General features: G+C 43.0%; 1 protein-coding gene across 8 annotated transcripts in view; it reads right to left on the minus strand.

Moving 5' to 3' along the window:
• The window catches only part of ITPR2 (inositol 1,4,5-trisphosphate receptor type 2), a 273,890-nt gene that overhangs the window by 15,181 nt on the left and 233,267 nt on the right, over window positions 1–25,442 (minus strand). For 6 of the 8 annotated variants that reach the window (XM_041118187.1, XM_041118188.1, XM_041118186.1 and 3 more), the window contains 5 exons: window positions 25,157–25,352; window positions 22,994–23,086; window positions 18,075–18,205; window positions 12,700–12,865; window positions 11,266–11,426 (listed from right to left, as the gene is read on the minus strand). In XM_041118187.1, coding sequence (XP_040974121.1) covers window positions 11,266–11,426; window positions 12,700–12,865; window positions 18,075–18,205; window positions 22,994–23,086; window positions 25,157–25,352 — 747 coding nt within the window. The remainder of the gene's footprint in view (window positions 1–11,265; window positions 11,427–12,699; window positions 12,866–18,074; window positions 18,206–22,993; window positions 23,087–25,156; window positions 25,353–25,442) is intronic. The other 2 variants (XM_041118189.1, XM_030040656.2) reach the window with 1 other exon arrangement.

Below are 25,442 nucleotides of genomic sequence, written 5' to 3' on the forward strand. Positions count from 1 at the left end.
TTCAGAGGCTGCAAGCATAGATCAATAAAAGAAAAAACCACCACGGTACTTTGTGAACCTTTATCTACCTATACTACATTTTCATTTAGTGCTCTTGCTCATATTGCTAGGAAAATATTGAAATAGATCCTCTGTACAGATCTGCTGTTTCTTTTTGGTTTGGTTTTTTTTTTTTTTTTTAGCCCAGCATTTAAATATGGTTTGCTCTGTTCAATTAAAATGAATTTTCTCTTGAGAACAAGCAGATGATCGGTTTCACAAACCCGGAGTTACAATTTTCCTTCAGCAGCACCCAGCAAAATGAAAAACAGAGACAAAACATTTTAATCACATGTGTATAAAATACACAGGGTCCATTAAATATCATTTAAAGTTGCCTGTTTGTTTTGGAGACTCTTTAAAGCTCCTACTAACCCAAACTCACAGAAGTGTAATATGATTCCTGATCTATTGAATTTCGTAGGATGGCTGTAGTGGGTTCCATTATATATAAATTGGATGCAGCCAATTTACAATCTCCGATATATACTTTTATCTCAAAATGCCCTGTGAGGCAATTGTGTAAAGTACTTTATCAGGGATTGTTGTTGGTAATATTGCAAGATTTCATGATGTAAAAAATACATCAATGTCATTTAAATTGAACAAAATGGTTCCCATTTTTTTTCTCCTGTAGAGCATTTTTAACCATCTTCTCAACAAATTTGTTCAATAAATACTGTATGAAACAAACATTTTGCACTTTGTCCCACAGATACAATTTGCCAACCTGATTGATTTCTTTCTCTACAACTAATCTGATTTCTTTAGGCTATATATCTTCTCTTTTATTAAAGATGATGCAATCTTAGCTTTTTATCATACACACATCCACCACACTAAAAAGAGAGAAGATTCCATGAACTAGCCTTGCAACCAAACAGAAAAACCTGACACAAATCTCATAAAGCTGATCCCAAAAGATAAATGGCACAATGAGACCGAAGTTTTACAAATTCAGAAACTTATCTATGCAGAGTAATACAGGCCGATGGATTTTTCTTCCCGTAACAGATACAGAAAACAAGTAACTTCATCATATCTGTAACACCTTGTAAAACAAGCTCACACTAATGTTGCACCCAACTCCCCCAAACCTTGCTGTCTCTGAACTGTGAGAACTCAGAAGCAGAACTACATTTTTGGTAGCCTTTCCCTGTTACTTCTTGCAGAATCTCACCGCTATGTTTTAAGTCCAACCAAAGTTACGCTTATTTACTTTTAAATGGCGTTCCTGGTAAGGCAACAACCTCAAACTCATCTCCCTGTTCTTTTACTAATTGCCCTTATGTCTTTGGGCAAACCCATAGTCCTTCCTTTCCTCAGCCTCTGCAGTTATCTGCCTTGGCTGCGGACAATTTTGGAGTCTCTTTCCCATTCAAGAAGCCAGAAGCTTAGTACCACTGTAATACAAAGAACAATAATTGTTTTCAAATGTTGCAATAATATTCTCAAACAGCATTGAAGTGTTTCGTGTTTGTTGCTTCTCCCATAGCGCAAAATCAAATGAATTCAGTTTACACGCTTTGGGATCTGCTCATCACATTGTTCCTCTGGGGTTGAACTTACCACTATCTGTGACCCCAGTTAAGGTCCAGTTTTCATTAGGCAAAGCCATACACAGCCAGTCCCAGGAGAAGAGAATCGAGGCTCTGTTACTGCCAGGATTTTAAGTGCAACAGTAGGTGCCTATCCAGTGCCTTGGAGAGCCTTTCCATCATTTGAAATCACAGAATAAAGGTCTGCCCACACACAGATCCATCTGAGGCCACATGCTTCTTTAACAAAGGGATAAAAGATGGCTCTTGCAAGCTGCCTGGAAAGTTAACAGCTCCAGTCTCTGGCAGGTCAAGGCGGGAGCGGATTCCAGCAGGGAACCGCAGCCCATGTCCTGCCAGCAGCACTGCTCGGCTTGAGGGCGCTCCAGCTGGAACACCTCCACTCCATGTTCGTGGGGATGTGCAAGTTTCAAGGAACACAGCCTCATGTCCAGACCCCTCCTCGAGTTTTTAAGGCCAGCAGCAAACAAACAAACAGGAACCCAACTCGGCTCATTTATTTTAATTTGCAAATTGAATGAATCGAAGTTGGAAGGAGGACAAGGAGGCTGTGACTACACTGTATTATCGAGGCAGAATCCATCTTTACAGCAAAATCGGCCTTCGAAGCCTAAATACTGGTCAACAGACAGGTGGCCAAAACCTTCAAACCAGAGGAAATCAAGCTGAGATTACAACTGAGCCACAATACCACAGGGTCCAAAAAGACTAGTGCTGGGTAGTATCAAACCACTGATCCCAGACCTCGGGGGAAAACCCCCAAATCTCAATGAATATACTTTTGGGGAGTTTTAGGCTCCGCTCTGTAACTTCCAATTACATTACAGCTTTGTATTCAGAAGTGACTTCAAAGGAAAAAGGAAAAGACACCCTTGTGTTGGTGCTGGGACCTGCCCCATTAGGAGTTAACAAGACCGTGAGGGGCTGAGCACGGAGGCAGCAGGGACAGGGGCACCGTGCAGCGGCATGGCCATTCCTTCACCGAGTCAGTTCTGGGGATGAAGGTTATCACCACACCCTCACCACACACAGCAGATCTGCCTGTGCTGCAGCACCTGCCGTTGATATCAATCTTTCTCCCACTCCAGCTAATGGCATCATTTCTAAGGAGGCAGGATCAGATCCGTGGTTTCCATTCAAGCAGCAACAGGAAAATTAATTTTGCCTGTCTGGAAAGAATGTATATAAACTTAAAGCCACTAAAACCTCAAGCTTTTACAATGAGGTACCAAATGAAGCCCACCTTTTCCCTTTATTTACCCATACCTCACACATCACCTAGCCAAGCAGGCCAGCTAAACTGTTTATGGTGGACCAAAGAGCTCATTTCTAGAAGATGCAGAGCCCTTGAAGTAGAAGAGAAGATGCTCAGCTCTCTTGTAGAATAGGAGCTTTGTGCAGAGATGCAAATTCCTCACGTGATGCTAACTTTTCATGCTTTGAGCAACACACAAATGAGCAGGAAATCAGCTAATTAGGCATGTTACTGTAATTGCTTATTTTATGAAGTGGAGAGGGAGGTGTTCAGCACTTCTATAAGATAATAATGTAGAGGCAAAATTGTACAGAGAGGCAAAAATAACAATGTACTACCTACAGAAATGAACATTATTTTTGAACAACAGGAAAAGCAACAACAGAAAAATAATTCAATGCCTAGCAGCAGGAAAAACAACGACGCTTCAGTATATTCTGTAAATGTAAAACTGGATAACACTTGGGCATATGAGGGGAGAGAGACCTCCCCTCATATACTCAAGCAGTGGTTGAACCTATGCAAAGCACAACTCCAGCTGTATTTTAGTGACTCTCTATCACCACTCGGTAACTCTGAGATCCTCTGTGAATCTGAGGCAGGCCTTGATGGAGAAAAAGGACTTTCTCTGGGACCCGGTGCACTTAAACCGAAGCCCTGAACTCCCCACAGGGCCTGTGTCCATGTGGAAGGACAGACACACCTGCATTCTCGCTTGCTCTTCTATTTTGAGCACGACAAAAAATGGGAGCAGTAAATCATCTATTTAGGCATATTTCTTTAATTGCTTATTTTATGAAAACCCAACTGCAGACAAAACCAATGTTGTATTTCCTAGGAAATTAGCCTGTCAGAGAGACCTCAGATCTTATTTAGCAGCCGGCTTTTGTGCTCTTGGTATTACTGCCATGGTAAGTAATTACTCATAATGTGACATGCATCGTATCAGTCTTTTAAAAGTAATTAAGAAAAAGTTGCATAGCTTAATGATATGTACATACATCTCATCCTTGCAAGTTTTGCTTTGATAGTATCTGCTAGCTTTTGGAGGAAGGCCAGTTTTAAAAAGTAAAATAAATCAGTCCTAACAATGAGAGCATTATTAGCTTCCCAAAAGTTATAAACTCCATACCCCACTCCAGCAGAGCATTTGTGTGCACAAGTCCTATAAGCATTTTCAAGTCTGTGAGTTGCCAGATCAGAAATTTCATGTTGAACTAGAATTTATGATAATGAAGAAGCCTTAAAAATACATTTTATTTATAGTGAGCCAGTTTAAGAACTGCAGCTCACCGTCCCTGGCAGATTTAGCTGGAGCAGCTGAAGGGGTCACCACTATCAGCTGTGTGCCCTTTCTTCTTGCTGATATTATCCTACCTATAAAGAGGCAGCAGAATCGGTACTGTGTCCTCTCCTCAACCAGTGCAGTTCAGACTGGCGTGACTTCAGCGGCCATCAATTTTCACATTAGTACTCTGGGCTGCGAACTGCAGAAGCTCAGGAGTGAACAAACACATTGCTTGTCCTCCCCCCTTTGCTATTGTTGTGGTTAATTGCAACAGAAGGGTATGGTGGACATCTGGGGGAGGAAGCTTCTTAAATTGCCTAGGATGAATCACCAGAGTGCATGTGAAAAACACCCGGAGTGTCTTCCTGACAACCCAAGTGTCCCTTCTGCAGCATTCATGTCACCTTGGATTGACATTTCTCTGGTTTAGGTCATTCTCTCTACCTGTACAGCGTTTAGCGATCCTCGGATGTAGTAAGAATATCTATGGACTAGAGATAAAAATTAGCAGGGAACACTTTTGCCTCCAAAATTCAAAAAGATGATAGGTAATAGAATAGAAAAATCCTGGATGTCAGAACTTTTTTTTTTTTGTCTCCAAAGAAGTTATATTTTAAGAGCTGAGGTCAACAGCCCTCTTAGTACATAGAATTTTATTACATTCCTTGACAAAAATCGACAGCAGTAAAGAACAGCTTGTTCCACAAACCCCACTCCTCCTCGCCCGCCTGCTGTCAGCATGCTCTTCCCCTTTCCGTATGGCACTTTTTCACTGCCTTCACCTCGCCTTGTCTGTATTTCCTTTGGACCTGCCTCCTCCAGAACCTCCACGTGGTTTGCTCGGGGATGGCCACTGAATACGTTGGATGTCAGGCTGGGGGTGCACACCGGGATTTGGCATCAGTGAAATGACTTTACGTTCGCTAACTAACGCCGGGACAATCTCTCACTGCCCCAAGGTGTGAAAGGACAGGCAGCCAGGTTCTCGACCCACAGCTGTCGGGCTCTGCAGGCTCCGCTTGGCTCACACTTTTGGTGTTTTGACAGCCAGCTACTTCTGCTGAGGTTGGCTAAAATGAAAAAAATCCCTCTGCAGGCCACACACAGGTGTGCCAGGGACTATACGCAAGCAACTCCGGCTCTAGGAGGGAGCTTGTCCCCTGTCCCTGCTGCTACGCCGGGGGGTCACAGCCTCATGGAGTGACTCTGGCCGGGACCTCGCAGCATCACTGCCGAGACCTGAACCTGGGGAGCAGCTACGTGCTGCCACAGCTCACATCACACCTCCGCTCCGGAGGAGGGAGCACAGCAAAATGCGGAGCAGTGCGCCAGGGGAGAGAAGGATGCCGAGGGGAAAAGGGCTTGCGCTGCCCAGCACACAGCATGGCTCAGAATGACAAGTACCGTGAGACTTCTCAGTGGCTCATTCGGCATTATTCCCAGTGCCGCTTTTGAATTTAATACTGACTTTTGGGTATCTAACAGAAAAGGAAGGCAAAACCATGAGGCTGTAGGTAGGAAGAAGAGAGACAACAGCACCAGCTCAAGACAGCACTAAACTCAGATCAATTTTCAAACTTCAGTATTTAAAAAAAAAACAAACCAAACAACTAGAATTTTTCAAAATGCAGAATGCATTTTCCTCATGACATGGAAATGGCCATAATGTTTGGTAAATACTTCTTTTATTTAATAGTTTAAAACAAAAAATGATGAAAAAAGCCGACACCTTCAAACTATTTGAAACGAAGTAGTCAAAATATTTTCTCACACTACCAATGACAGGCCACTGCTGTGACACAAAAGTGCTTTTAAAAGAACTGAATAAGAAAATCACTATTCAGAATTCCAGGCTGGTGTTGCTCAACCTGTTTCTTCTACTTCATCCTTATGTTGATGGGAATTTTGCTTTTGATTCCAGTGGAGGTGTTGGGACCTTGAGTAGCCTGAAGAGAGACTTAAGATTAGGAATTTGCCTTTCAGGAGGGATACATTTACAGATGAAACAAGGAATACTTTTAAGATACTATCGTGTTATAAAAGGCTCATGGTCCCAATGACCGCAGTGGCAAGAGAACTTTAATTTCCCACCAAAGAACGCCTTGCTTTAGGGAGATGGTCTAACGCATAGCAGTATCCTTTGCTCTTATGAACATAGGCTGGTTTTAGAGCAGTTTTCAGCTGACTGAGGAGTTATGTAATTGCACCAATTACATCCAATTACATAATTAGAGTAAATAAGTAATAATATAATTAGGTGCTGTAATTATGTAGTTATGACAGGTAGCACTAATGCTGATAAAATCCATTATGAAACTTGCTAAGAACTGTGGACAGGGCACGCGAGAACAAAACTTTTAGGGCTTCATTTGCTAAAGTCTTTCATTCTTCCAACAGGCAAAATAATTAATTTAATTACTACACCAATAGCCTTTTATTTTTGCAAATGAATGGAGGCACAAATCATAGGTTAATTCATATCTCTCTGTTTTGCTGCAAAAAAATCAGTAACTAATCAGCTACATTTTTTGCCTCCATTTATCTATTTACAGCTACCAAAGCTTAGGTGAAATCTGCATGTACAAATTGCACCTCTGAAAAAAGAAGTCTAAAAATTTGGACGTTAACCTTCACTGTTCCAGTTATTGCATTCAACTGTCTTCTCTGACAAATGGACACAAGGAACATTCAAAGATTGCTGTATCAATGTAATACAAGTTATGTGCATCTCTCTGGGTTTGCTAGGGACAGTATTTCTCATCCAATGGGTCAGGTAAGAAGTTTTTTCCCGCAGGAATGAAAATTCAATAGGGGAATCATCCATGCAGGTTCTCAGTGCAAACGCAAGGCATGTAGCCACCTTTTCAAAGTTTTTTGGATATTGTATAATACCTGTCTGACTTCATAAAAGAGGCCTGAATAACAAACAAATAATAAAACCTACTGCCCTGATTTAATATTCATTAATATTTCACCCGATAACTGATATAAGATAGTGTGCAAGAAGAATGGGCATCACTGAAAGATCTGAAGTGCTTTATTCCCACCAACATCTCCATAAAGTAACTGTCTGGAAAGCTAGAGGTGTATAAACTGTGTGTTGTTTTACAATACATTTTATGCTTGATGCTTTTTTCTAAAAAGAAAAAAAAAAGAAAAAATAATAACTTGCTTTATGAAAGCTGGATAGCTACTGATTACTTCTGTCACTGCTCAGAGCAGTATGCTAAACACTGAAGCAAATACAGAGCTGCTGGGAAAATCAAAATCACAGGGAATATTAGGGGTTTGCAGCTGATGTCCACAGTCCAGAAGAAGAAAGCAGAAGTAGTCCTCTGCCTCAAGGTGTTTTGAGGCCAGAGAGATGCAAGATGATGGGAATGCCTTGAAACAAGCCACCCCTGGAACAGAAATACAAGTGAACTTGGAAACATGCAAAAACATTGCCTTTGAATGAGAGGTGTGTACAACATCACCTACAAGTTTCTTTCCCCTTCTTGAACTGGAAAACTGTGAAAGTGAAATTAGATGTGTAAATAATTCCCATCCCTTTTGGCACCCAGCCTTTCAAATAATATTCCCAACCAAGAATACCATAGTATTCCTGTTTTTTTCCAGTTGTGCTATCAGCAAGCCTTCAAACCAGATGCTTCACTGTTTGCTGGACAAATGACACATACAAAAGACTAGAAGTCATAATATAGACAGTCATAGTTTTGGGACCTGATGGGTCTGAGCAGTGGAGAAAAAAGACTATCAGAAATTGTAGGTGTTTTCCCTGGTACTTAGTTAATACTGATAATCTTTACAATGTTACTTTTTGCAATATTTTGCAAGACAGTAGTAGACAAGTACAAATAATAATTGGTTTCTAACTGCAGTTGTAGGGGTAGTGAGGATGATACTTGGAGCTAAACTCTACTTTCTATTAAAGAAGTTACTGCAGCATACTCCAAAATTTTGACCTACGTGTATTTGAGGATGGATCTGAGCCCTGAAGATTCAATTTGGGTAGAAATTTTCTCTCTTAGTAATCCAGCTGTGAAAACACAGAATTTGGGTTTGATCCATTAAAGCTACAGAAGCAGCCATAAAAGGCATACCTAATCATAATAAAAACTAGTAGAGTTAAGAGAACTTTTCCAGGAGTATGATTCATGGAGTTTTTTCAGCCATATTCTATATCGCCTGAAATATAAAATCTCATTCCACCTTGTCCCCTTCAAAGAGGTCCTGAGACTGCCCTGTTCTTCCAACCACTGTATTTTTATAAATATTTGTCGCACTCCCATGCACCCCAATGAGCCTCAATCAGCAATGACTCAGTTCCACTGGCAAGCCCCAGTTCCCTTGTGAAAAGTTGATTTGTAGTCCGCCTCTTTTGTGCCAGATCCTAACCAGAACTTGGTCTCTCACCAGGGACTTGCTCACCTCTCCCAGCATCACAAGAATGGTTGCTCAGCACTCAGTCCATCACAAAGTCTGAATCAGCTGCTCTATCTTCAGGACAAAAACCACCCTCAAGCTTAATTTCTGCATGGTATGTAGCACATCTCACATGCTTGTCATGTAATTTCATTACTATCATGCTGTGTTTGAAACACACGCTGCATCAGCTCATACGGCTGGCTGACTGCTGCAAAACTACCTCTGAGTGTTCTCCTTTTGACTCGTCTTTTGGTCCTAAGCAAAGCTATATCTCTAAATCTCTTCTTCCAGTTGAATATCATACTTCCAGAATACTCCACTCTTCCAGTCAGATTATTTTCTTTCATTTCTTAATATTCCTTGTACCATGTGGTATACAGTAATCTCTCTGGCTCCAAGAGAGAGTCTTTTTTTGTTCACTTATGCAGTTCCAATTGCTCCTGCTGTGCAGCACTACTATTTCTGCAGCACACCTTCCCTAGATTTTGTACTGGGGAATTTAAACTACACAAAGATACAATTACTAATCCCACACCAGCCACCTGTAGTTCGTTCAAACATTTGTTTTGCTTTTTTTTAACCCACTCCTCCATTCTGTCTGGCATTCCATGTAAGCTTTACATTTCTAGGTCTGTATCTACCTCTCCCATCATCCAGAACAACCATTAACTTTACATATACCCATGGAAAAAACAAGCCTTCCTTCAGAGGGTTTAATAATCCCAAAATCTGGATTACTAGTAACCACTTAAACCACCAGCATTCTGCTACAGAGGAACAGGGGCTTTGAGAAATCAGTTCAGTGCTTGAGGTCACATGTTTTGGTGCTTTTCTGTTAATATTTTAGATACTCAAACAGGAGTTCCCACCATTAATGCAAACGTAAAATACATTAGTGAATTACATCAGGAAAGTCAAACCACTGCTGCCACAGGATGAATACACTTACTATGAATATTGATGCATCCCTTGGAATTAAACATTAATACTTAACATACATACTCACAAAGTTTAAAATCATACAAACATTGCAGGGAGAGGAAGAGGAGTAGAGAAGGAATAGACAAATGAGATAAGCCCTAGAGTCTGGTGACATTACTGATTCCACAAATTAAAGTGCATTTCTGAGATAAGCTAAAATATCTTTATGTGTAAGAGGACAACCTGCCACTATGAATAATTTCTTGTAATGGAACAGAGGATACAAGCATTTGTTTTAGTTTTTTGTATCTCGCCCATCATACTGCAGAAGTGTAGACCCATTACTGCCTAACAGCATAAATGCCCTGAGCTGGGCGATGAGATTGATGGTTCAAAATTTCCATGGACATAGGCTGTTCATCTGTACCTGAGCACTGAATTCCCATCACCTGCCACACTACCTTCCCATGCAGTGGTAATAGCACTTTAAAAAGCTCCATTTCAGCACAGCATTCAAAGATGCAGTCCTGTCTAAACATGAGCCATTCCACTAATGCAAGTTCTTCAAGGTAAGCTCTGCGTAAGCCTGCGCAGTGGTTGGGAGTCATCTCCTCTAATTTTAGCCAGCTCCCAATTAGGCATCTTGTCTAATCTGATCATTTAGGCTCTCAATGGAGTGAGAGGTGAGTCACCCCAGCTATCCTAGACACCTGTCTTAAGGCAGGATAAATAACCCAGCTTTCTGCACTGACAAGGCAGGGAGCTGGGATCGATTTAAACCAGGTGCCTGACTTGAAGACAGCTGAAGTTAAAGGAGAAGAATCTTCCCCGTGGCTAAACTGATGTCTAAAAGGGCACGCAGCATCTCACTAGTGAGGCTGGGTAGTATGTATAATCAAAGGCCTGATGAGCGATAACAGAGCAGATACTCTCAATAAGAAATGTAGCTCCAGAAATGCACAAACAGCAAAGCCTGATGCACATTTGATTACGCCCTCCTCTGGGATTCAGACATATGCCAGCTCTGCAACCATAGACCCTGGCACAGGCCCTGAGCTGTGCAATACCTGCCAGGAAGTCCATGGGAAGAAAATGCTGCACCAGAATATCCCAGCAGGTAGGAAGAATTCCTCAAAAATGAAGCCCCAAGCCAGGCAGCCTTGATAATCCATTGCTCTCTCTCACCAGAACAAACCCTCTTTGATAGCAGGCTGGAAATGAAATGTAATCGAAGATCTCTGCCCCAGTGTCACCAAATTTCTCTCTCTCAATCCAAGTCATACTCTCACTGCTTCACGAGGCAGTTTCTGTAGCTCTTCAAATCCCTGCAGCAGCTCTTCTTGGTCTTTTCAATAGCTTGTTCAGAGCAGTCATAGGAGAAAAGCACTAGCCCTCAACACTGACCCTGCGTTTCACTGTTCAGCAGGAGATGTTATTTTTCTGGACAGCAGCCCAGAGATACTGGACAAAGCCGGAGCAGCAGCAGATGTTATGATGCATGCTCTTCTGCCCCTGGTTTGGCTAATGAGGCAGCAGAACCCACAGAGCATGAGAGCACAAACGCCAAACCAGAGACTGTGGCCTGTGCCTTCATCTTTTTCATTATGTTTAAGACTGGGCTTTGTTGCAGACTGTCTAAGACACGTGAAAAGATCTTTAAAGATACAGATCGATGCCTCCTATTGTTCAGACAGAGGGAAACAGAACGATATTCTCTGCTCTAGCTCCAAGGAGCATCTCTCAGTTGCATAAAGCACGTGCCTGAATTGACTTACCACAATCATTTGCGCCACGTAGCTCTCCGGGCCAGTGTATTCAGTTGGATCTTTAACTTTCACAAGAACTATAAAGTACAAATAATGCCACATGTTGTGTTCTGACTTTATATGCTCCTCAAACGAAACGGTCTTGTTATCAAATTTGTCTCTCTCCAGTCCTGCAAAAAGACATGAACTTAATGCAGAAAAATAAACTTCAACATAAAAATACCCAAATCTGTTAAATATGTTAGAGAAAGGAACCTAACTTAATTTAAAGGATCATAACTTTGAAGCATCTTAATTTAAAAGCTATAACCGCATACAGTAACTGCCAGGCAAGAAATACCAGGCCAGAAGGCATTCCTGACAGAATTCTTTCAGCGCAGCGTTTATTCTCTTTTGTGATATTTCCTCTTAATAACAATAACAATATAATAAATATGTTACAGTTTTACAGTGCCTTCTATGCTGAGGGCTATAAAGTGCTTTACAAGTGTTGGCTCTGATTCTTTCTAAATGTATACTGGTAAGCACACAGTGTGCAATCTAGGTCCTGATCTTGCAAAGATTTATGCACATGTTTAGCATCAAGCATATGAATAGTCCCACTTAAGCTGCAGTGGGATTGTTTGTGCGCTTAAACCTAGCTGAGAGGGTGACTTTCTGCAGCTTTGTAGTCACACAGTTTTTACAGAGCTGTAGTCATAAGGATTTTTTTTTTTCCTGTAAAGGGTCAAATCTCTGAAGAATAATACCACAGTGAGGAAGGACAGGATTCACAAATGTTTGCCTCCGTGTTACAGCCTCCCTCCCTGGATCTCTTGTGGAGCCTTCCACAGACACTAAAGCCGTTGTGCTCTGCACAATGTTCATCCCTGTCAGTACAACCATGGAAACAACACCCAGCCCACAAAAAAGAAGGTATTTCTGAAGTCCCCTAGGGGAGTGAAGGTCTGCCCGTCTTTGTGAGTGCACCTCAAAATAAGCGCGATTTATCCGTCAGTTTTGTGGGCACGATTTTATTTAAATCTTTTGTTCCCTGTTTCATTTCACCTTCTGAAACAGCCGGATTTTGCTGTTGTTACCCTTCTGGAATGCACTGTGCTGTGAAATACCAAGCTGTACTTTCATCTGCATCATGCTTTGTGAAATAAAGTCAGCAGCTGCACCATCTCCATTAGTGGTGATGATGCGAGTGTGAGACACGGCTCTTCTCCCTCAGATCCTGGGTGGAGACTGTGAAGCCACCTCTTAGCAAAGTTAGCTTTTGAGTCCTAAAACAAATCTTTTTCCTACTGAGAGGGAATAAATTTGGAACCAAACACTGACATTTTTACAGACTTTTCCTGTAGAAGATAACCACCCCTTAGGTCCATGCTTTATTTATTGAGGAATAGTTCATTCTATTCTTTCCCCCATCAAATGTCTCAATAGCTCAGTAACACCTACCACAGATGAAACAGGTTGTCTTTAGTATTTCCTCCTTTTTCTGCTTTTCACTCCTGAGATCAGCAAATGTATCAATGATGACTCCAAAGATTAGGTTTAGAACAATAATTATGACAATGAAGTAAAACAGAAGATCATAAACAACTCGCGCAGCAAACAAGGGCTCCTGAAACAATAATAAGGTTGCAGTGACATAAAAATAGCACACCTCTAAAATATTAAACAACATTTTCACATTAGCTCAAGCAAAGCTACGCATCTTTCTTTTCATATGCCAAATTCTGCTAGCCTTACTCACAGAAATAGAGAGGGACTACCTATGTGACTAAGCAAAGAAGATTTGGCTTCATGTGCTCTTATCGCTCTGGGACTCCTGTTGTCCTTTACGTTGTTTCACACAGCACGAAGAAGAGTGTACTGGATGCAGCGTAGATGCATTAGTGTAGCGTTCGATTGAAGATAATTACCTTGCCAGTACAGAAACAGGAATATGCAGTTTCTAGTACCCACTGAGAGCAATGACAGCTCTTCTTAATACTGCCTTGTGGCATACAGGGATATGCTTATGGTATGTCCTTGTGGAATACTCCAGACCAATGCCAAGTTTTCACACTGAACAACTGGAAACCAGGGGAGCATGCTTGTGTGATGCCAAGGCCAGACTACTATACTCTGCACCCAACAAGGGCATGTTAATGGTTTTAGCACTGTGCTAATACAGTCACATGGCTGTAGGCTGGCTCAGAGTAGACAGACCAAGCAAGTGTCTTCTGGGAACACAACATGCACAGGCACACACACACATACATACACACATGCATGCACACACACATGAAGTGCTCATACTCCCCATTTCATCACACTCTTGTTTTTAGATCATAGCTACTTTCCTTCGTGCAAAGGTTGGACTGGACTCCTATTGACACCTCTAAAAACAGCAAAGGTGTTCTGTGGCAAACAGGACACAACACTCAGTGTAAGGAGGAGGAACAAAAAATGCAAGTCCTTTTCTTCACCATGATACTCACTTGGAAGGCACTCTTGTTCTCGGTTTCGCACACATTCATTAGGATAACAGTGCTACCCTTTATGAAGTGCTCTAAATGTAGTTAGCATTAAATAAGTGGCACTCTAAGTGGCAAGGGTCATTTTCAAGGTCTGTGTTTACAGACTTCATGGGGATAGACTATGGTTACTGTAGAACCTTCTAGCCTAGGAGATAGGACCTAGATTCCTACTACCAGCACAAAGAGCTCTTCCATCTAGACCTGAGTTACTTGTCTCTGGACTTCTGCAAGCCCTGCTGAGATCCTACTTATGAATTCAATCATAGACTCATAGAATCATAGAATGGTTTGGGTTGGAAGGGACCTTAAAGATCATCTAGTTCCAACCCCCCTGCCATGGGCAGGCACACCTTCCACTAGACCAGGTTGCTCAAAGCCCCAGCCAACCTGGCCTTGAACATTTCCAGGGAGGGGACATCCACAACCTCTCTGGACAACCTGTTCCAGTGCCTCACCACCTTCACGGTAAAGAACTTCTTCCTTACACCTAATCTAAATCTACCCTCTTTCAGTTTTAAAGCCATTACCCCTTGTCCTATCACTACAGGCCCTGCTAAAAAGTCTCCCTCCAGCTTTCTTGCAGACCCCTTTAGGTACTGGCAGGCTGCTATAAGGTGTCCCCAGAGCCTTCTCTTCTCCAGGCTGAACAACCCCACCTCTCTCAGCCTGTCTTCATAGGAGAGGTGCTCCAGCCCCCTGAGCATCTTTGTGGCGTTCCTCTGGACTCACTCCAACAGATCCATGTCCCTCTTATGTTGGGGACCCCAGAGCTGAACGCAGTACTCCAGGTGGGGTCTCATGAGAGCGGAGTAGAGGGGGAGAATCATAGAATCACCTCCCTCGACCTGCCGGTCACGCTTCTTTTGATGCAGCCCAGGATGTGATTGGCTTTGTGGGCTGCAAGTGCACATTATGTGGTCACGTTGAGCTTCTCATCAACCAACACCCCCAAGTCCTCCTCCGCAGGGCTGCTCTCCATCCATTCTCTGCCCAGCCTCTACTTGTGCTTGGGGTTGCCCTGACCCACGTGCAGGACCTTGCACTTGGCCTCGTTGAACTTCATGAGGTTCACACAGGCCCACCTTTCAAGCCCGTCAAGGTCCCTCTGGATGGCGTCCCTTCCCTCCAGCGTGTCGACTGCACCACACAACTTGGTGTCCTCAGCAAATTTGCTGAGGGTGCACTCCATCCCACTGTCCATGTTGCCGACAAAGATGTTAAACAGCGCTGGTCCCAATACCGGCCCCTGAGGAATGTCACTCGTCACTGCTCTCCATTTGGACATCAAGCTGTTTACCGCAACTCTTTGAGTGCAACCATCCAGCCAATTACTTATCCACCGAGTGGTCCATCCGTCAAACGCATGTCTCTCCAATTTAGAGACAAGGATGTCATGTGGGACAATGTCAAATGCTTTGCACAAGTCCAGGTAGATGACGTCAGTTGCTCTTCCCTTATCCACCAATGCTGTAACCCCATGGTAGAAGGCCACCAGACTTGTCAGGCATGATTCGCCCTTAGTGAAGCCATGTTGGTTGTCACTAGTCACCTCATTTTCCATGTGCCTTAGCATGGTTTTTTCCAGAAGGATCTGCTCCATGATCTTGCTGGGCACAAAGGTGAGACTGACTGGTCTGTAGTTCCCCAGGTCTTCCTTTTTTCCCTTTTTAAAAATGGGGTGTTATGTTTCCCCTTTTCCAGTCAGCGAGAACTTCCCCGGACTGGCATGACTTCTCCAATATGATGGAGAGTGGCTTAGCTGCTTCATCTGCCAGTTCCCTCAGTACCTGCGGATGCATCTCATCGGGTCCCGTGGACTTGTGCACCTTCAGGTTCCTTAGATGGTCTTGAACCCGATCTTATCCTACGGCAGGCAGTTCTTCCTTCTCCCAGTCCCTGCCTCTGCCTTCTGCGTCTTGGGCGGTATGGCTGGAGCACTTGCTGGTGAAGACTGAGGCAAAAAAGTTGTTGAGTACCTCAGCCTTCTCCATGTCCAGGGTAACGAGGTGTCCTGGTTTCAGCTGGGATAGAGTTAATTGTCTTCCTAGTAGCTGGTACAGTGCTATGTTTTGAGTTCAGTATGAGAAGAATGTTGATAACACACTGATGTTTTCAGTTGTTGGTAAGTAATGTTTAGTCTCAAGTCAAGGATTTTTCAGCTTCTCATGCCCAGCCAGTGACAGGACACAGCCAGGGCAGCTGACCCAAAGTGGCCAACGGGGTATTCCATACCACGTGACGTCACATCTAGTATAGGAACTGGGGGGAGTGGGGGCAGGGGATCACCACTTGGGGACTAACTGGGCATCGATCAGTGGGTGGTGAGCAATTCCACTATGGATCATTTGTATATTCCAATCCTTTTATCATTACTGCTGTCATCACATTAGTGTTATCATTATCGTTATTAGTTTCTTCTTTTCTGTTCTATTAAACCGTTCTTATCTCAACCCACGAGTTTTACTTCTTTTCCTGATTTTCTCTCCCATCCCATTGGGTGGGAGGGAGTGAGTGAGCAGCTGCGTGGTGCTTAGTTGCTGGTTGGGGTTAAACCATGACACGAGGTCTCCTGTTTCCTTCCAGAGGGGGCCCACATTTTCCCTAGTCTTCCTTTTATCACCGATGTACCTACAGAAGCTTTTCTTGTTGCCCTTGATGTCCCTGGCCAGATTTCATTCTATCAGGGCTTTAGCTTTCCTAACCTGATCCCTGGCGGCTCGGACAATTTCTCTGTATTCCTCCCAGGCTACCTGTCCTTGATTTCACCCTCTGTAGGCTTCCTTTTCGTGTTTGGGTTTGTCCAGAAGCTCCTTGGTCATCCGCACAGGCCTCCTGGCGTTTTTGCCTCTTTGTTGGGATTCATCGCTCCTGAGCTTGGAGGAGGTGATCCTTGAATATTAACCAGCTTTCTTGGGCCCCTCTTCTCTCCAGGGCTTTATCCCATGGTACTCTACCAAGCAGATCCCTGAAGAGGCGCAAGTCTGCTCTCCTGAAATTCAGGGTAGCAAGCTTGCTGTGTGCCTTCCTCGCTGCCCTAAGGATCTTGAACTCCATCATTTCATGGTCACTGCAGCCAAAGCTGCCCTTGAGCTTCACATTCCCCACCAGCCCCTCCTTGTTTGTGAGAACAAGGTCCAGCATAGCACCTCTCCTCATTGGTTCCTCTATCACTTGGAGAAGGAAGTTGTCATCAACGCATTCCAGGAACCTCCTGGATTGCTTATCCCCTGCCATGTTGTCCCTCCAACAGATACTGGGGTGGCTGAAGTCCCCCATGAGGACCAGGGCTTGTGAACGTGAGGCTGCCCCTATCTGTCTATGGAGGGCCTCATCCTCTCGGTCTTTCTGGTCGGGTGGCCTGTAGCAGACGCCCACTATAATGTCACCTGTCCCTGCCCTCCCTTTAATCCTGACCCATAAGCTCTCGGTCAGTTCCTCATCCATCCCCAGGTGGAGCTCCATGCACTCCAGCTGGTCATTGACATGGAGGGCAACACTCCCTCCTCGTCTCCCCTGCCTGTCCTTCCTAAAGAGCCTGTATCCTTCCATTCCAACATGCCAGTCATAGGAGCCATCCCACCACTTCTCCGTGATGCCAATAAGCTCACAGCCCTGCAGGTGCCCACACGTCTCTAACTCCTCTTGTTTATTCCCCAGTCCTTGTGTTATCATGTGGCTCACCAAGCAGTGTTGCTAGACTGCCTTTATTTATGATGTTGTTTTTGAACTTAAATAAAAATGCATAAAACCACCCAAATATTAAGAGTAGTCCTTACATTAATTGAATTTCGGAGGAAACTTCTGGAAGAGGACATATACCACGATATATGAAAATTCTGTTTTGAGTTCGATGCTGGTTGAGTACAAGTAAACAATAGGAGCTATTCCAGGGCAGATGCCATGCTGAATTTCAGCTAGAAATACACCCTATGTACTACAGTGGAGAGTCTTGACGTATACTCATCAATCAAACCCTTTCGAAAGTTTGCATTTATAATTCGTAGCGTGATAGAAGAGTGATCCAATCCAGCAACACTTCTTAGCAGTGCTTGGAACGTTATAATATGTTCCAGTTTTCCAGAAGGGGTAAACTACTACCTAGAGTTCCTTTCTTCAAGTATCATCATCACACCAAGCTTAGCTCTTCCCATTAAATACTCCATCTGGGATGTAAAAATTACATGGATAAATCAACTGTGTGACATTAGAGCAGACTAGATACAAACACTGTCTATAACCTCCAAAAATTGACTTTGGCATTCATGAGATGCACAGGGAGTAATGCATTTCCTCAGCCAAAACACTTACATCTTTGGAAGGCTTTCTGAGCACGTCTCCCACACCACCACCATTTCGCAGGCCTTGGTTTAATACGGTCACGATGCACATTAGCAGGGTATCACAGGTCCTTTCTATTCCATCCTCCTCCTCTTCACCTGCAAACAGGAGAGCAGCAGCTTTAGGAACCACAGCATCAAATGATCACTCATCAAAGCAAGGCACAATTCTGTATTAGAGAAAGCAACTGCAATACACATCTGCCTTTCATATTCTTCAGCTAGAATTTCACTGATCGTTCCTATCCATTTGCACATCACTGCTGGTGACATACTTAGGCACATCAGGCATACTTAGCCTGGAGAGAGACAGAGAAAATCCCAAGCAGTTCTCCCACCAGTAACTCAGTTAATGACCCAGAGCTGCCATCTCTATTCACGGGAGTACCCTTTTTCCTTGCAAGTACTCCCACTGGTTTCAGTATGACTGCTTTTTCAGTGGGCCTCCTAAGTGCGCAGCTGACACATAGAGGAGAAGCAATATAAACACGGAATTAGAAGCACATTCATAAAAGGATTGTCTTCCTGTGAAATCATTCCTCTACCTACTCATGTACAAGCCAAGTCATGTTAGCATTTCAAATCATTAAGGAGGGGCTGGCTTTTATATGAGTAAATCTGTCCATGATCTTTCCACTAGCACACGTGCCCAGGCTCAGGTCTGATATACATTAAATGCAAGACTCTCCCTGACCTCAGCTTGAAAACTTGGATTCTATTCTTATCTCTGCTGCAGAGCTGCTGCGTGGTTTTGGCCGAGCCACAGAGGGTACTATTGTGCAGGAGATATTTGAACGTGCAGAGGAGCTGGGCTGGAACACCAGTCCCCGACGGACTTCGTCCGCCTCGGCCAGAATTCCTCCCACCACGCACTCACCCCCATGCTGCGGCTGCATCAACAGCCTCCTTTTGAAGAGCCCTGCTTGAGTTGTTCCCTGTGTCCTGCTGACTTGCACTGAAGGGTCAGGACTGTGACTGCCATTTCTCCTGCCTTCCTTTCTCTTTAGGGATACGTTTGCTTAAGTGGTGAAGGCAGCGATTCTCACTTGGTTTGCTCCATGCACTTATTGTAACATAGTTTAATAAACAACAACATCCTGCTGCGACAGTTAACTGAAACAGCATATTTAACAGCTCCAAAACCACCGCATCTGGGGCACCGAGATAGACTTTGATAAATTGAATTGACTGAAAGCACTCACATTACAGACAAGCAATTTGGATTTAAAACATGGGTTCCCAAATTGTGGTGTATGCATCACGATTGGTATTTGCAGAACAGAGCTGGTATCCGCTGCTTTTGCCACCACTGCTTTTGCTACACAAGCAAATTAAATGAGAAAGAATTCCTCACTTAAGGAACTTGAGCAAAAAGAAAAGCAAAAGCAGACATCAGGATAAATTTCCCTGTTAAACTATACGGTCATTACAGACATTACTACCACTAGTAACTCCAGATTTAAAAAATAACTGCTTAAATATTGAAACTGAAAGGATTGAAACAATAAACCTTTTTTTTTCTGTCACATCTGGAAATTTTTTACTAGCACGGTGATCTTAGTCATACTAACTAATCTCCTTTGCTTTTGCATCCTGCCTTTACTTCCTCCTTCTCAACATTACTCCGTCATTTTTTTTGGACCTAATATCTGTGCTTGAGATGATGACCATCCACAAGATAAACTAAAAGCCTTTATAAAAGCCACGGTTTCTATTTCATTTAGGTAGCTACAGAACAAGATTTTCACTGTTCACAAGATCAGGGACGGGTGCTGGAAACAGCAGATGATCAGATTCTGGTGAATGGTGAGGATAAACCAGGGTTGAGAACTGGAAGCTGCAACGTAAGAGAGTGTTACCTACTAGAAACCCTAACTCACAACTCTCCATGTCCACTGAGATAAAAATTCAGAGGAAGCCCATGCTTCAGAGAGATGCAAGATACCACTCATCAGCTGACTGGCACATCTTGCAACACAGAGAATCAGCATCCCACATTGCGCTCAGAAGAGCAAGCTCGGGTTGCACAATCTTTGCCAGAGAATCAGACAGCCGACAGCCCAAAGCTGGCAGAAACCTCCAGTGCGGTAATGTAGGCTATGGGGAGCGTACAGACATCCATATGTCTACTCTACTTCTACTCCCAGATGTGGAGCAACAAGAGCTACCTTCAATCTAGGAGCCAGATAACCCTACGAGCATACGTTCTGCCTCTGTTTGTTTGCCCCGGTGCTCAGCAGCGCTCATAACCCAGACTCAGCCCCTGTCGACACAGAGTATGCCCATACTACCAAAAGGAGTGGATCTGTAGAGTGAATTGTTGCTAAGGACCCAATATCGACACTAATTGAGGTTCAGTGGGTTTGACTTGCAACCAGCTCCAGTCTGGTGAGTGGCCCATTAGTGGCTAGACAGCATTAGGTAGGCTGTCTTCTGATTAATTCAAAGGTAATGCAGGTTAAGCACTAAGATCACCCCACAATGTTAATCACAGGACAGTAAGCGGGATGATAGGAAGATTTACTTCAAAAATCTTCATCTGATGGCCCACAGTTACCTGGCTTCTGGGCCTGATCTCCAATGCAAGCACGGGCAGGGGAGACACACAAGGGCCCATATGGATCTAGATGAAGTTGCACAGAGCAGTACCAGGCCTGGGAGTGGAATGAGTCTTTGAAAATGTCCCCTTTTACAAACAGATACCTGTGCGCCTTTCTAGCACAGGTCTTTATGGGCTACAGAGCACAAAGAGCCATGTACTGTAGGATGTGAAGTTCCTTCAAGTGATTAAGCACTTCACCAGGCAAAGACTTAAGTGATATGGAAATGCCTTTGGAGTGAAGAGCAGGAGATTCTGAGGGAGATGAGACAAAGTATTTTTATGCTGACAGCTCAGTGCAGCAGTGAGGAAGCAGGCTGCAGACGGGGGATGCTCTCTGAGCAGAGCGGACTGGCTCCCAGGTAACTCCCTCACCAGAATGAGCAACGACTGAGCACACGCTCAACCAGTGAAACCCAAGGAAGAAGCAGAGTCTCATCAGAACCAATGATCAGCAGTGATCTGATCTGAAAAGCAACGTATTTATGTCTCTACTCTGGACCTGAGATGCCACTGAGAACATTTTATGTTTCCTACAGACAGCTGTGGACTTCTTCATGCTGCTATAACGGGAATCTCACCAAATCTCAGGCCTTTGCATTCCACCATGCTCACGCTTTTGCCAGAAGCAATATCTGTCCCAGGAGAAGACAGAAGGTAGAGCACTACTTTTTGACAGATGATTCACTGGCTAGGATGAGCAAAACCGTTCTTGCTGAATGTTGGTTTTTTAATGGTACTGGATAAATAAAACTTCTCCAAGATTAAGTGATAGTGCAGTTAGACGTTTTGCACAGCCCTCTTTCATTATTGTTTAATTTTAAAGAAACAGTATCCAAACAATAAGAAATGCGAGATTTCTATCATTTAAAGAGCTTGGCAAAAGCCACACTGCGTCTCTTTTGACTGATTGATTACTCTTTGAATGCAGCAGCTTTGCCAATAGCTCTTAGACTGTTTTCTCCATCTAGTCAGACAGCTTCCCATGTTGTTTATGAGGCCTGTTTACACACCAGCTGGGGAGAAAAAGCCTACTTTTATAGCCCTCTCCCTGAAGCCCTTGATCCTCAAAACTCAAAAATTAGTAGTGGAAGAATAAAGCTTATGAAACAGCGTTATACTGGAACACGGGATAGGAAGGGGCTGCTTATGTCCTCACTTTCAGCCCCCAGCAACCACAGGCAACTGTGGCAATAAATATTTCAAGACTGTAGACCATCCACTGTGCACATACCCACGCTGCAAAGGCCACAACACACTAAACCAAAATGAACATCTATAGTGAAAGACCAACCACCACAACTAGACTGTGCCACAGGAAGAGAGTAGGAGAGAGAGAGAGAGTAGCACCACCACCAAAGCTCCCTGTCCAGCAGCGCATTTGGCCAACGAAACTCCCAAGTGACACCGTAGCCTCAAACTCCAGAAGAGGGCAAAGCACTCTGCCAACTTGATCTAGGAAAAATTCCCTCCTGACCCAATACCTGGTAACTGGTATCTGGTAACTGCCCCAGAAGGACACACTGGCCAGACCTTTTATTTTAACTGAGCATATTTAAAGTTGACAGGGTCCTTCTGACATACAGATCAGATTCATAATGCAGGTATCAAAGTAAAACCAGGTGGACTCATCTGCTGAACCAGAGCAATTAAGCTCTTCACTTGCCACAAGCCCGAAGCAACACAACTTAATCTACTGCAAGAGAGGCTTGCAACAGTCTGCATTTCCTTGCATTTGCCACAAGCTAAGAATGCACAGATGGACTGCTGCCTGTGCTTAGCTGAGCCACAGTGACTCGTTAAGACATGGTAACTTGATCCTGGATCTGGGCTCTTAGGTCTTCTGGCTACACTACAACCTTGGCCTAGATGCATGTAAAAAGTATAGACAAAAGCTTGCTGATACATGCTACGCCATTAAAATCAACTTACGTGGTCCTAAACGGATCTAATAGTGGCTCAGTGTGTGCAGGTGAGGATGCTGCAGATAAGCAGCAAGCTTTTTCTTTCAGCAAAGTCAGTTGGAAATAAGCAACCTGTACGTTCAAGCATAGTGATTTAGCAAGCTCTTTTAATAACAAAATTAATGTCAGTGCAATTGGAAATCAGGTGTGGGAAGCACTCGCATTAAAGGCAAGTTGCCAGCTAAGCTTCAAGCCTTGCAGAAGTTGAGCACTTCTGACTTACAACAACGATCATCACTTCTCACACTAGGAAAAGTCTCCGCAATAGTAACACACAAATCCCTCAGTTCTAATTGATCATCAATCTGGGGTAACTTTTGTACTAACCTGAGTTAATAATTGGGATGCTTGTGGAACAGTTCTCCTTTGCACAGGCTCCCATCATTGATGTGAGGGTTGTAGTGGGGACTTCACCAATACCTGTGGAAAAAGCAGGATATTGACAAAAAGACAGATACTACATTGATACTAAGTTTAAAATACTTATTTTCTAGAAGCGAATCACTGAGTTGAAAAGTTGAGAAGAAAAAGCAGAACAAATTATACCACCGATTCCTCCTTCCTCAAACAGTCTGTCTCAACAGCTCAAAGCAATCACAGGGAACAAAAACACAGTTTTATATTTACTGTATATCACAGCTATTCCCATTTCATCTCCTGAAATTAATGAATCTACATCAAATGCTGCTACTTCTGGTTAGAACGAAATATATTCAAAGCAAGAAACAACTGTCAGATATGAAAATAATGTCAGTTTTAAAACCATTAGATAAATTATTCACAAAAGCTGACAAGAAGGACACCAAGCTGATGTTCAGTTATCCTGAATGTAGAATACTTAAGAGTTTTCAAGGATTATAACACAGTTTGGTACTCATTTGTAAATATGTATGGGTTTGTGTAAAACACTAATTTAACATTCCCAAAGTGGGTAAATGTGTACATCAGCTTGATTTTATCAAACCAATTTTATCTTGTGCATCTTCAACAATTTTCTGCATTTCAAATCAGAGAAACAAAAAGGTTTAAGGAGAAAGAAAATGAAGGCAAAATCATACAACAAAAGCAACACTCTAATACAATCTGTGCAACACACGCTCTGACTTTCTGTTTGTACCACTTTATAAAGAAAAAATTTGAAGCACTTGTCTTGAGATGCATAATGTTCCATCAGTATATAGTCAGCATATTTTCCTGATGAGTTTTTGATCAGGAACGGCAATGTATAAAGCCAGCAAGAATATACCCACACCGCAAAAAGCTGCCAAGAACCCAACAGAAGAAACCCAAACACGCAGGAACTGCTGCACTGGACCAGACCAGTGCTGCGTGCAGCCTCACATCCATTCTTCTAAGATGGTCACAATTACCTTTCAAAGTGAAACTTCATATCATAAGTTCTGTCCCAAAAATGAACGGTAGGTCAAATATAAGCCAACTTAGCCCTTTTAAGATGATCAGTGGCAAAAAAGCAAGGTGTGTTAGAGAAATCTGTCAGGTTCCTTTGTTTTTCATATGGTATGAAAATAGCTACATGAGTCCACCATGCCCCAGGTCTTGAATGACCTTTCCCTTGTTTGTGTGCTTTAGATCCTGAAATAACAAATTTAGGAAGAGGCTGGCAAACACTGAGTGCACACAGTCCAGGGTGGATTCCACTAGTTGTTCTGTCCTTGTGTACAGGTCTGAAGAGCTCAGCATTTGGGAAAACCATGTCTCTAGGAATTTAATCACAAGCTATTCTTGGGTATTTCTCTGCAGACAGTTACTTCTCTGCCTGTGCTCCCAGCACGCTGGTTGGCAGCATATACAAAGATCTCAACAGACCAGACCTGGCTTTTTTCTAGCAAAGCAAGTTTGTAACTCTCTATTCACATTGGTAAAATCTCTCATTCCAGAAAGCTGAAATCCTGGCGTTTTTAAAACTGGTTAAAAACCTCCCAATGATTTTACTGAAGCCAGGATTATACGCTAATGGTAATGTTCATGAAATACACGCTGAATTTAAAAGATGCACCAGGAAACCTCCTATCACTAGAAGTGTGGATTCCGTAATAGATTTCTGCTGGATGAAGCTTAAAAAGTAATCGAATACATCTATTGAACACGCTAAGATCACATGCCTCATATAGTACACAGAAAATACTACAAGCTGGTTTCACGGTGGGATGAGAACCAATAGAATCCACTTTGAGCTGCTCTTCCAAATACTCAGGAATAGATTATTTTTTTTTATATTAGCACAAGTTTGAAAAGAAAACATAATAAATCAAATGTGTTAGATTTTAGTATTTCAACAGATAAGCCTAGTCTAAAACAACCCTACATACATTAAATTTTACTCAGAGACTTAACTGAGTTCTAAGGTATACAGAATTAGTTCTGCTCTCACAGATACAAATAAAGAAATTTAATTTCCTTATATGAAAGTTAGGTTAGGCAGACAGAAAAGGTATATGTGGGAAGCAAATTTTAATATAAAATCAATACCTGCAACAGGGGTCCTGATTTTCAACCTGTCAACCTCCATGATAAAGTCATCTTTCAAGAAGAGGAACCCAATGATGGAGAAGAGATAAACCAGGATGAGTGCTAGCACTGCAGTGAGGATAATGGAACGACCATTCCGGGTAACACTTTTTATCACATTTAGCAATGTCTCTTCTCTGTACACCAGATCAAACAGCTGGGAAAAGCATAGAGTAGAGGAAAAATGAATACAAATGAGGCAATACAGAGATGCTACATAGAAAAACAGCCTGAGCTACTGAAACAT

Source organism: Aquila chrysaetos, chromosome 17 (genome assembly GCF_900496995.4).
Source record: "Aquila chrysaetos chrysaetos chromosome 17, bAquChr1.4, whole genome shotgun sequence".
In the NCBI taxonomy this organism is placed as follows: domain Eukaryota; kingdom Metazoa; phylum Chordata; class Aves; order Accipitriformes; family Accipitridae; genus Aquila; species Aquila chrysaetos.